This window comes from Xiphias gladius, chromosome 19 (genome assembly GCF_016859285.1).
Source record: "Xiphias gladius isolate SHS-SW01 ecotype Sanya breed wild chromosome 19, ASM1685928v1, whole genome shotgun sequence".
Classification (NCBI taxonomy): domain Eukaryota; kingdom Metazoa; phylum Chordata; class Actinopteri; order Istiophoriformes; family Xiphiidae; genus Xiphias; species Xiphias gladius.
Genome location: NC_053418.1, coordinates 14,831,981 through 14,844,273, shown reverse-complemented (window position 1 = coordinate 14,844,273; position 12,293 = coordinate 14,831,981). Strand labels below are relative to the sequence as shown.

Sequence of the window (12,293 nt, the reverse complement as noted above, 5' to 3'; positions counted from 1 at the left end):
CGAGGTGCCGAGAAAACAGTGTTCCATTCAGTGCTTGGCTGGCACCCAGGTGCATGATGGAGGCTCATCTGAAATACTGTCATGATGCCTGATTGTCCGCTCAAGATTAATTAAAACAAAAATTAGACCATCCGAAAGCCCGCCAGCTGGCAATGCATCCCTATTCTCCACGAAGAGGATATCATAAATTGTAAAAGTTGTTTTTCAGGGCTGCTTAGAATCCCTGTGAATGCCTGAATGATTGAAAAGGCATTCATCCGACATTCAGTTAATTTTTCACAGTGAGAAGGGTCCCTACCTGATCGTTCTCTTTGCCGACACCCTCTAGCCCTTAAACCCAGGATACATGATCATCCAATGCCTCTGTGCTACATTACTTTAGTGTTTCAGCTGTCTTGAGTCAGCTGTAAAATAAACTGTGACTTGGATGCAAAGGCAGATCAATTAACTAGCAGCTCCGTCTTTTTTCTCAAGGTTTATTAGGCAGATGCAAAACATGATCTTTTCTGCCCGCCACCAAAAACAATGGCAGAAAAAGAAAACATATCAACAGGATATTGGAAGATATGGCTTACAGAATATCTGAAAATTTATGAGCCCACAATAGTCCAGATTACCTGCCTAACGTTAAAGACGTGCTGCTATTTAAAAATAGTGTTATCAATAAAAAAATAGCAGGTGGTGATTTGTGTGCTTGCAAATAAATATCACAAACTAATGTCACACTCGTCTTAACATCTTACACAGATTATACTTATCGTAAACTGTAATGAAATGCAAAATTTTGCTGTACTCTCTGACATCAATAGGTTCCCTGTTACCATTTTATCTTGCCGTTGCCCAAAAGACTCCTAGAACCTAGTGTTGTGTCGTATAAGCCCTAGTGTGGGTGCAGTGCAGTGAATGAACAAACAGGAAGTAATGTTCTTCCTGACTGTTCAAATCATATTTGTATTTCAGGACAAAACAGTTAACAGTTAAGAGAATTTCAAATATCTGACCGAACAACCAAGAGCAACTGTTTGGACATTTTACCAACTGCTACATCCTGTTCCAGCACTGATAACCAAACAAGCTAACAGACCCGTCCTGTGAGAGACAATAAATAAAGACCAAGGGATATTTTACAAAACTGCTAGTTTATGATTAAACACTTAAAAAATTCTTAACAGACAATGCACTCATAACTTGTTAAAATCACCTCCGGTGGTGTCAGTGCCCATAAAAATCAGTCTCTATTGACTGTCAAAGAAATGACGCCAACATGACAAGAGTCTGTGTACCCGGGAGTTATATTAGCTGGGGGAAAAATAATTTAGACTATAAAGTCCAAGACAACATGAAGGGCTTGTTGTGAATCCTGTTTAATACCTTTAGTGTCTTTCTGCAAGCTCATTTAAAAAAATTTGGTGGGTGGGATTGGCAGTGATTGTGTGTATATAGTCGGTGGGATACAAGATGAAGGCGATCAGCATGCAACAGAGTTCCAAATAGTCTCAAAATGCCATGACTATACCACGCCTGTGGTTAAATAACCAAACTATACTAAATGCTATGAAGAAATAACACATAGCAACACCAATATTACACAACAGTTCAACAGGCTTTAACAAAATCAATGGAGATGGAGCAACCTGATTAAGAAAATGTCAAATTACCACACAAAATGGGCAAGTGAATGTATGATTATATTTTACAGTGCAACATGTACAATATGTTACAGCAATTGAACCCACACCTCGCTGAATCTTTAACCTTGTTTACCACTTAGGTAACTCTTCAAAAAGCTTCCTGTGTGTACCAGACGTTTTTCTGCTCTTCCTGTGCCAGTGATCACATCTGATAATCAGCTCGAATAGTACTTGGAACCAAGAGATGTGGTGAGCAGCTAAATACGTCATTCAAATTTTAACTGACAGGAAGCGAGTCTTTTTCTTCTTTCCCCAAATAAAATGTTATTTCTCAGTGGCTGTATACTCATATGTCATTGGTATTCTTAATGGCGACAGGATAACTGACTTATGCAGTCAGCCAAATATAAGCAAACTGAGGATTGTAATAGGAACGCAGAAGACCTGTCACATGTAAGAATAAAAAAAAACAAACAAACAAACAAACAAACAAAAAATAAAAAAGACTCTCTCACAAAGACTCCAAACAGTGCTATGAATACTCACACAAGGCTGGGACACTTGCTCAAAAGCTGAAGGCTCCTCTTTCCACTTGACGGTCACTCAGACATATTATATATTTACATATTCTCACAGCGATTTCCTCCTGACCATCAGGAGGTTGTAAGGCACTACTGTAACTGTATAACATTAGAGGAGTGGTGGTTAACTTTAGTCCTATGGAAAGAGACCTCTGTGGCACAAATGAGCAAACATTAGCTTAGTACCTGACTGCAATTATTATCCTCACTTATCAAAAAGGTCATCACAGTGTCTCCACTTTTGCTGTTTGTGTCGTCTTAAAAATAGCATCAGAGCTGCTGTAATTTAGCAAATACTACTGGTGAACAGGGAAAGAAAAAAAAAAATCACAACTGTACAGTCAATGGACTGATTCATAATCACCTCCACTATTTCTCCCTCAGTAGTGTGATACTATGTCTGGTGTATTAGATTCAAGAGAGGCTAAAGAGCTAAAGAGCTCTCAGGTTTCAGCCTCTCAACCACTGTCTTCTTCTAAGATTCCTTGGCTTACTGTAGATTAGTATTAAAACATTATTAAAGAACATCACTACGTTCTGTCTCCTTGGTTAAGAAATGCTTTTCCACAGAATAATTAATTTAATTTTCCTAAGTTAAAACCAGACAAACATATAAAAATCCAGGTATAATTATTCTCAAAAAAACAAAAAAAACAAAAAAAAACAAAACAAGAAAGAACCACTAAACTCAAACAATTTCAGATCTTGACTGTGTCAAACTCCAATTCTAATTTTCCAGTGCCAGATTTATTTAATATCGCATCCCATCGCAAGATGATCTGTAATTTTACCTAATGTCTGGACGGGAATGATTGAAACTGGGATACAGTCATCCACAACTTAAAACGAATGTGGGCCGGGGGTGTAAAGTGATGGGGCCAATAGCTCCTTCCCTACTTCCAACCCCCCTACTTCCGGCGCCATGCTTGGAACACAACCATCTTCGAACTCGGCCTTCATTTTGATCTCAACTACACACCTGTCCAGTTTCATGACTGTATCTTGCACGGTTGTGACGCTATTGCATTGACAAAATCTGTCCACAGACAGATAGACAGACATATAAACACCTGCCAAACTACTTAAAACCGCTTCTCGGGTCGTTCCCTCTACAGTTGGTGTCTCCAGGACCACATTTTGCCATGATGACATAACCACACACAACCTAACACACACACACACACACACACACACACAAAGACACAGATTCACACGGTGAAAACAATACCAGCCCTGCTGTCGCGGTTAGTAACAAGCCTCTTTACCTGAAACATTATATAAACCTAGTGTAATAGAAATCGGTGTTGTGCCTTTAAGAGGAGCTAAAAATTAATGTGAGACAGAGTACTGTCAATAAGATTAGAGTGATTACACATGTCGTCGTATTAAATCTATCCAACAGCATGGCCCAGTCCCAATGTCTGCACTCAAAAACTTGCAAATATACTCACAGTGTATTTTTATATATGAGGTTTAGGACTAATGTGAAATCACTGAATGCTTGTGAGCCCCCTCCAAGACTTTTGGAGTCCTATATGCACCTTTCTGCATGTCTGCAATGCCGCAGAACTGGCTTGAGGGAAGAACACTAGTAGCATAGTAGTAAGAACAGGGTAATTGTTCTTAAAAAACACAGACAGTGTGCATCACAAAAAGTCTGTGTAGCTTTGCCTTGTGAATTCATACTGATTGCATTGTTTTAACCTTAGCAATAAGTAAGCAATGGACACCACTGCAAGCCTTATTTTTTGTATTAAACAATATTAAAAAATATAAGGCTTGCGTTTCATTGGCAGCAGAAATGCATCTTCATGAAAGTACGGTCCCCTTCCTCAATGAACATTTTAAGTCCTCGTAGCCTCGTGCACTCACACATTTAATGTGCATTTGTTTGAGTGTGTCTGTTCGGGGGTGGGAAAGCAGTCCCGCATCAGAAAACTGGTAAGGCAATATCTTTAAGCTCCGCCATCTTTTACAGCAGAGAAACCTCTATTGTATGTTAAAGGCCATAACAGGAATGACTGGTAAAGAAGGCTGCGCGCCGTCACACGAGGAAGATTTGAATTCTGTCATCAGTGGTGATGATTCTGTAATCGATGGCCTTCACTTCAAGCAGTCTGCCCTTAAATCATCACAGCAGCACTTCAGCGACTGAAGAACAGGCAGCAACAACAGTGGAGTGTGCTTATAGAGTGTAGTTCCTCGTAACACAAATGAATATCCTGCTAGTTCCCACGATCTTTGTGTGCTAATCGTTGCAATCAGCGACAAAAGCAGCTGTGTGTGTTTCAGATCAAATATTAGGTACATAAGTTAAAGATCCATCCAAAAGTAAAAACCAAAAGTGACTCAGAAAAGAAATTTCTATGTTTTAAAAAAAAATAATAATTCAGCTCAGGAAAAGATGGCAACAAAAAAAAAATCTAATTTTTTTTTTGCAAACTGTACTTCCAGTTAACTTCACCACTCCAGTTTCTGTCTTCCTGTTACTTAAAAAATTACAAAGCCAATGAAATCTTTAAGATCACAGAGCAGCTGAGTGGGTTACACAATCCAGACAAGTTCCATTTATGGTTTGAAGGAGGCAGGATGCAAGTTTTAACATGTCAAAGAGAAACTGCAGCCGGTGTGCTTTTAAGTACAATATTCTTTAGGCCAAGAAACAATACAATAACCTCTCTACGTATGTGTCTCCTGCATTTCCTTCTCAGGCAACAAACTCCAAGTGCAGGCTGGATCTTGTTCTTTTAAGGCTGAGTAGTGGCTGGAAACACAAATAGATCTCAGATTGCAATTCTAATGGAAAGATGTACTGCTACTTTGGAAATAAAGCAGGGGGTCACAGCGGAGTAGTCATGCAGCAGCTCCTGCCCTCATACCACAGCCATCATCTGGACAAGGGACACCACAGCCTCCGAATCAGCACTGCCTCAATGACTCAGCCAGGCCCTGCTGAGTCAAGTGGAATGACTCTTGATGCTGAAACTCATAAAGTCATTTTGAAAATAGAAACTGGCCTAGGGGGGGTAGAAAAACAAGCTTGCGGGATGCAGGTCTTTAATGAAGTCAAAAACAAGCTCGATGTAACCTCTGTGAGGTAGGGGGCTGACCCTCGTTTCCCGGTGAACCTGCCGGATGAGGTCAAAACCACTGTTAGTCAAACGTACTGTAACACGCAGCAGGGTCTTAAAATAAATCCTCGCAACCTGGATGACACTGGAACGTGTCTCTGAGAAGGCGTGCGCGAACAGGGCGAGGACATGAAGCCGGAAAGATCCACCTGGGATTCCGGCAATTCCTGTTTTTGATGTGTTGTTTGGGGGCGGTGTGTGACAACATCGGAACAGCTCACGGCCAGGATAAGAGAGAGGAGCATTTCATCGCTTTTAACAAGCATGCCTGTGTGACAGCAACAGGGCCGTAGCACGCGGGCGTGAAAAAAAAAAAATATGCAGCACTTTTTCTCAGGCCAACGGAGAAGGGCAAAGTTGGCCCAAGCAAATTTAATGGCGAGTTATGACAGCACGTGGTGTGAAGAGCCTTGTGGAAACAAGATTTACTAAGCGTGACGACGCATCTTCGTGAGTGGGTGATAAAGATTTGAACCGGAGTAAACCCACTTTCAGGTAGTTACCTAGCAACATGGCACCACGGCAGTGACAAACTGATGGCCCGCCATGCTATTCACATACCTGGACCTTTGTGCACGCCAGCGACGCACCTCCGGCTTCAGCACACTCCGGCGCTCGGCAAGTCAAAGTTCATCGGCCTGTCTCTGCGCTTCGGGGTCGCCGCTTTCACCAGCGACGCGGTCGTCCCTCGGCACGAAGCGGCCGCCGACTTGACGAGGTCTGGAAACGATGCCACATCAACTGAGACGAACGCATCGAAAGTCACCCACGGATTTCCTTTACCTCGCCATTTGTTTGGCCCTTCGGCGGAGGAAGGGGTGCGGGTTCGACATGCAAGGATGACACGAAGGGAAACATCATCAGCCCCGCGAGGGTTTTACGTGGTGTTAGCCGCCGTTTCTGAGCGTGTTTACAAAATCTGGCCACACCATCGCGCCGGAGAATGGCACGCCGAATTCCCCCAATCGACAGAAAAAGGCCAAAGTAGCTATGGTAACGTTAAAATGTCCTTGAATAGCCAAGCTGCCCCCGTAGGAGTTGGCGGCTGGGGTCGTCCTGTGGCGAGGGAAATGAACGGGCTGTGCGCTCAGCCCGGCCGCTGTCGCCTTCGTCCAGGGGAACCGGGTGGAGCGAACAGCAAACAGACGCTAGCAGGCACTAGACATCGTAAGTTGGCACTCCTCAAGTCTGAGCCGCTGCAAGACTTCACAGTCCTCTCAGGCACGACACAAAGTGCTGTCAAGGCAACCCGAGTGCGACGCGCTTTCCGGTATTATTTTCGAAATAAAAGTCCGACCCGCTGCGAGTTTGGGGTGTTTGAAGTCGCCAAATGCGCAGTGGGCTCAAAAACGGCTACTCCACCGAGCACATACATTCGCCTTCTCTTAACTATAACGACTAAAATTAAAGTAGTATATCCAAATCTGTATCAGGCCCAATATATCTCAAAATGGAGTACACACTGCACCTTGCAGTCGCTCTCATTCAATACCCACCTAGTATAAGCAACCAAGGGAGGTTTTAAAAAGAATTGTGTAAAAAAAAAAAAAATACTACACAGCCACACAAGCGCCATTTAGTATTCGATTCTGAAGGATTGGTCGCAGAACTTCCGATTATTGTCTTTCCTTCTGCGAACTTGACGAAGCTCAGACCCGCACAGACACTCATCCGAGCAGTTTCGATAGTAGGACGCCTCCTGCTGGCAATGGAGTACATGGTCTGAACCTGGTGTCTTGAGTGGTCACGTATTTCCGCAGACATCGACATTAGTATAGGATGCAAAGTTACAGAGGTACATTTACAGCAGTCCGTGCCTATCGTGTTACATTCATGCGGACCGGTGTGCTTTAGTCTGGCATGCGGCGAAAAGACAAACCCACCTAATGTCAGTCTACCCAGAGTCATAATTTTTTTTTTTAATTTATCTAGACACGTCTGCTCTGATACTGTAAATTTACCGTCACCATTTAGCCCAGTTAGTAGCAAAGTGAATTAAAGAAAGTGTTTTATATCGGTGGTGGGGACCTCAAGCCCACAGACTGGACGTCATAGCTCATCGACCTTTTTACTGAGCACTGTATCAACTTTTACTGTAAATTCTGCATATGCATAAAATACGTAGGAATTTCTTGTCACTGGTGGCATCTTCATGACCAGCTCTGAAGCATATCTAAGAAATTAACAAAAACACTGCAAGGAAACCTATCTTTAGTAAATTCTCTATTAAATTATGCACAGCACTTCACTGTCTTGTTGTTTTTTTAAATCTTTGCTGGCAGAAAATACACAGCCATTCAAGTATTTATGTCTTCTTTCTATATTCCACACGAACATATAGATAATATTATACAGTATTGGAATCATTCAACTATACACCTTACATATAGCAGAGAAATAGCTGCCAGCTTTTTTTTTAACCAAAACAGGAGAAACTAGGCTGCCGCTGCATCTCAGATGAGCCTGTTGACTTGTTTTAATTCTTACAAGGAAATTATTTTCACTGACTGCCTTGATGGCAACTTACAGCTTCACACCACAGCGGACCTAACGTCCCACCTCAAATCTGAACAATCTCATCTGAACAAACTGCAAAGCTTTGAATTCTCAATGACTCGACAACAATCGGCACCCACATTTCTGTTTTGACCTCTTTCACAATGTCATCCCGGAGAGAGGAACCATAGATAAGAGAGATAGGTATGAGTGATACTGAGTGACATGGGGCTACACGAAATTCTGTGAAGAACACACTGTTTACAGTTAAGAGCTTAGAGATTTTTGTTTTATATCACAAAACCTTTTACATGAAATATGTATAAAACTGATATCTGAATACAGCGGGTAGCACATTAATGGAAAGGTGAGTCTTTTTTGAGAGATCCACATACGAATGACATAGTCAAGGTTGAAATGTACGGAAAATGAGGGTCAGTTTTAATGTGGGCACTAAAGATAAAATTCAAGTAATTAGAAATGCACCTCCCCCACCCGCAATACCAGAGCGATGTCATCATAGGTCATCAGAGAGATTGTCTTTTTCCTGTGACCTACATAGTTTCCTGATTTACTAATTATAGTCCGTGTTAAAAGAGAGAACAGGAAGCATTACATCACAGTCCATTATTTATTTCCATATAAAACAAGGTTTGAAACTATTTAGCAACAAATGTATTTATAGCTTTAAATGGACATCAACAGTTTCATTCAATCAGTTGCACCTCTTTAGGAATCATGCGGAAACTACAACAGAAAGGACTCATTTCACAGGTGTTTGGCACTGCTTGGAGTGATGAAGCCTGCACCTGACGAACATAACAAAGTTAAAATTCAAGTTCTTAAATTCAACAGCAATGTCTTGTGGAATATAAAACATTGCATATCAGTGTAAACTAGAGTGTTTTATGTAATGTGTGTGCTGAATGACACACAAATGAATAAAACATATGCCTGCTGCTTTGTCAAGTGAAGTTGTAATTATGAATCCATTATTTCCTTCCATTGTGCTCTTGCTGGTACACTTGTCAATGTGAAAAGGAGAGTTCATTTTATTTGCCCCTTCCAAAATTTCTGTAATTCTGACACAATTCTCCCCATAGACCCGAGAGGAAGCTGCACAGTTCCTTTCATGCATAACGGTGGCTGTGGTCGGCTTGGGTTTACACTAATTACAAATGATTTCAACCGTAAACTGTATATGATTTCGACAATGACAAGGTTGCATGGCAGAAAATGTATCAAAATGTCCCAAGACTCGTCTTGAACCACTTCTGCGGCATAATACACTCCTCCCTTGTCTCTGTATATGCCCGGTATGTTCAAAACAGTATCAAATGCACACTTGTACCTTCGCTGGTTTTCTTCACCTGTCTTGATTATAGTTATCTTGGTGGTGTTATCTTTGGCAGCAATCAGGCACCGAACTTCCGGAAAGTTGAATAGGAGGACCTCGCCATACATTTCCCTGCAAAATTAAATATCTATTTTCCAGCCTTAACCACAGTTCACACGAAGACCCGCCTTTCAAAATATCTACCAGATAAGAGAGCCTTTAAAGAGACTCAAACTTTAATAGTCGACTTTTAGGGCCTTTTATAAGAACATTTTTTGCAGTTTCCTACCTGCTAGACTCTTGTTCAGCGAGCGGACACACGATGGCGGCAGTGGGTCAACACAGGCCTGCTATTTAGGCAACGAAGGAAAACACAGCGACTTCTGATTGGGTGAGAAGAGACGGGAGCGTAGAAGAAGAAAAGACAACCAAAACAACAGCAGAGTTGAACGATCGCGAAACAGACAGAAAAATATAATGTAATGAGTCTTGCATGAAAGAAGTTTTTGGTGAGAGAAATCATGTTTCACCTTTGGTGACAAAATGTGATGTAATGTTGTATGCTCGCTCACTGCGACACCAAGACGCCGCATTTGTATTTCGCTTACTTAAAGAAATGTCACGGCTTCTCCCGTTCGTCAGATCCATGTACAGTGTGTCCAGTCGGGTCGTATGGGGAAGGTCTCCCAGTATCTCTCTAATTCTCAGACCGCTGCCGGCTGGATTGACATGTGTTTTCGCAGCCGGCAAAAAGGACCTGATAGACCTTCCTGTCCTGAACGAAGACGACCTTGAAGAGCAGTTTGTGAGAGGATCTGGACCCGGAGGACAGGCCACCAACAAAACCAGCAACTGTGTGGTGCTCAAGCATATCCCCACTGGGATTGTAGTAAAGGTAAACCCCTTTCTTTCTTTCTTTCTTTCTTTCTTTCTTTCTTTTTTAATTAATCTGTGTATATCTGTAATCAGTAGTATCATTGTGTAGAACATTTAAGACTGAAATAGGGATACAAATCAAAGTTATGTCAAGTCCACTTTTTGGACACAGCAGCTGACGAAGGTCCATGTTGTAATTATTCAGATGCCTTCAGTTATATCACACAATCTTCATGAGCAGAAGCCCGGTTGTCATGGAGATATAGATGTCGAAACGTCCTTTTCTTGTTGGCTTTAAACTTGAGTTTCACAGTTCATTCGAGTCATTAAAGTGCTAAGAAAAATGGATATGATGCTGACTGTAAGCCCCAGAGTAGGTAATAAATATTCCTTGATCTGAGACTTTTGTGGAAACCAAAGTTATGTGATTTACTGACTATGTAAATTGAATCTTTTGTACCATACTCCCTCCAGTGCCATCAAACCAGATCGGTGGAAATAAATCGAAAGCGTGCCCGAGGAATTATGAGAGAGAAACTTGATGTTGCATATAAAGGAGAACTCAGCGAAGTTCTTGCTAAGAAGAAAGAGTCTGTGCTGAGGAAACAAGAGAAGAAGAAGAAGGCACATGAGAATCTTGAGAGAAAAAGACTGTTTAAAGAAGCGCTGGTTGCAGACTCCAAACCTGGGAATGACACTGTTTAAAATGTACTCCAGTGGTCGTGTATTTCATGCCTGCAAAGACTGAGTAACAAAACCTGGAAAGGTACTGTTGATGGTATCAAATCCAGTTAGCCTTTTATTTGTATAGCATCTTTCGTGCAAAGTTGCAATACGTAGTACTTCACATGATACAAGACGGAGAGGGAGATTTTGAAAAAAAGAAATAAAATATAATCAAAAATGCTGGTGATGTGTGTGCATTTTTCAGTGCTTGACGGGAGTTTTCCACAAAAGTCAATGATTGGGTTATGAGCTTTAGTTAAAAGCTGTAGTGTTTGACCTTTACCTGTAGCTGTAGGTCTAATTTGATTTAGATGCATATTCCTCTAATTAATTTATGATGACATAATTCCCCCTCACTTATTTCTTGTAAGGTCATAGTGTTGTTGTCTCACCTTAAATCCTGAATGTGTCATATTGCACTGCTGGCTCATTTGATATTGAAAACGCGGATAAAATAAGTCAATATTATTAAAGCTGTTGCACTTTTGTTTTTTTTATGTGCTTACTTTTACCGCATAACATTTTACCCAATTTATGTCAGGAAAACCTCATGAGCTAAATATAGAAGACTTGACATGCCTTGCAAGCCATGATACTGTCGATTGTTCCTTATTGACCCCTACTCCCAAGACTCTCACTGTATAGAAAAAATTATTTTCTTCTTAAAATAAGAAAAACAGACCGGACACTTGTATCAGCTACTTGCATGCTTGCCCAGAGGAGGGCATATCCACAGGCTACCTCCATAGAATCTTGAATCATTATCTTAGATAACATTATGGGAGATTTTATAATTCTACTGATTAAATCATGGTTTTAAAGTCCCCCTCCACTCATAAAGGTTATTTGTTCATTGTTATCTCTCTTGGATGTTTTGATTTTCACTCTGCAGAATGATGTATTGTATGTTTTCAAGTTCTTCTGCTGAAAGTGGAAAGTTTCTCCGTGCTCACCTAAAATCTGAGTTTAAGGTGTGTACCATTATAACTACCTTTGAAGCCAATCCTGGTCCAAAAGGCAGTTTACATAAGTGTGATGTGAAAACCTGAAGCCTGCATTGCATACACACTGAGAATGGATTGTTAGTGACGTAGGAGACATCTTGTATCCAGTTAAGTTTGAAATGAACAATTTTTGCATATTTCTAGACTCTGGATTTTTGATTCAGGAGGATATGTAGATGTTATTTTAAGAATTTTTAACCAGGTAACTGAGAAGACACAAATGACTATTCAAAGCAGAATATATTTATAAATCTTAAAGCGTGCCTGGAGGGGATTTTAAAATTGTCTATCTGCTCAATATTTTATACACTCAGTTGCCAGTTAAATAATTGCATCTAGCTAAACTAATGCAGTCTAATATAGCAGTCATGCAGAAAATCCTACCTTCATGATGGTTAAAATGTTCGGTTGTGTTGAAACAGTTTCAGAGAGGTGTTCATTCAACTTTATGGTTATTTTGGAGGCTGTAGTTTGTGGTGCTGTTAAGTTGTATTGTTTTATACAGAGACGTG

General features: G+C 41.0%; 2 protein-coding genes and 1 long non-coding RNA gene across 7 annotated transcripts in view; 1 reads left to right on the top strand and 2 right to left on the bottom strand.

Annotated features, from left to right (window-relative positions):
- LOC120805538 (membrane-associated phosphatidylinositol transfer protein 2-like) overlaps nucleotides 1-5,998 on the bottom strand; it is a 42,003-nt gene extending 36,005 nt beyond the window's left edge. For all 4 annotated transcript variants that reach the window (XM_040155853.1, XM_040155854.1, XM_040155855.1 and 1 more), the window contains exon 1: nucleotides 5,905-5,998. The gene's annotated coding sequence lies outside the window, so the exon portion shown is untranslated. The remainder of the gene's footprint in view (nucleotides 1-5,904) is intronic.
- mtrfr (mitochondrial translation release factor in rescue) lies at nucleotides 5,396-12,228 on the top strand. Of its 2 annotated transcripts, XM_040155874.1 has the most exons (4): nucleotides 5,396-6,510; nucleotides 9,919-10,070; nucleotides 10,526-10,767; nucleotides 10,815-12,228. In XM_040155874.1, exons 1-3 carry the CDS (start codon nucleotides 5,880-5,882, stop codon nucleotides 10,754-10,756), a joined length of 1,014 nt encoding a protein of 337 aa, XP_040011808.1. In that variant the 5' UTR covers nucleotides 5,396-5,879; the 3' UTR covers nucleotides 10,757-10,767; nucleotides 10,815-12,228. The 2 variants fall into 2 exon arrangements, with proteins under 2 accessions (XP_040011808.1, XP_040011807.1); XM_040155873.1 differs by having other exon boundaries at nucleotides 5,398-6,510; nucleotides 10,526-12,228.
- Nucleotides 8,475-9,548, bottom strand: LOC120805550. The gene is made up of 3 exons (XR_005709565.1): nucleotides 9,465-9,548; nucleotides 9,191-9,307; nucleotides 8,475-8,648 (listed from the first exon to the last, which is right to left on the bottom strand). It is a non-coding gene; the product is annotated as an uncharacterized LOC120805550 (long non-coding RNA).
- Nucleotides 12,229-12,293: the final 65 nt, after the last annotated feature.

Coding starts and splice junctions, on each gene's coding strand:
- mtrfr (XM_040155874.1), top strand. CDS start 5,880: ATGGCCCGCCATGCTATTCACATACCTGGACCTTTGTGCACGCCAGCG. Junction 6,511..9,918: donor GCTAGCAGGCACTAGACATC/GTAAGTTGGCAC, acceptor GTGTTTTCGCAG/CCGGCAAAAAGGACCTGATA. Junction 10,071..10,525: donor CCACTGGGATTGTAGTAAAG/GTAAACCCCTTT, acceptor TACTCCCTCCAG/TGCCATCAAACCAGATCGGT.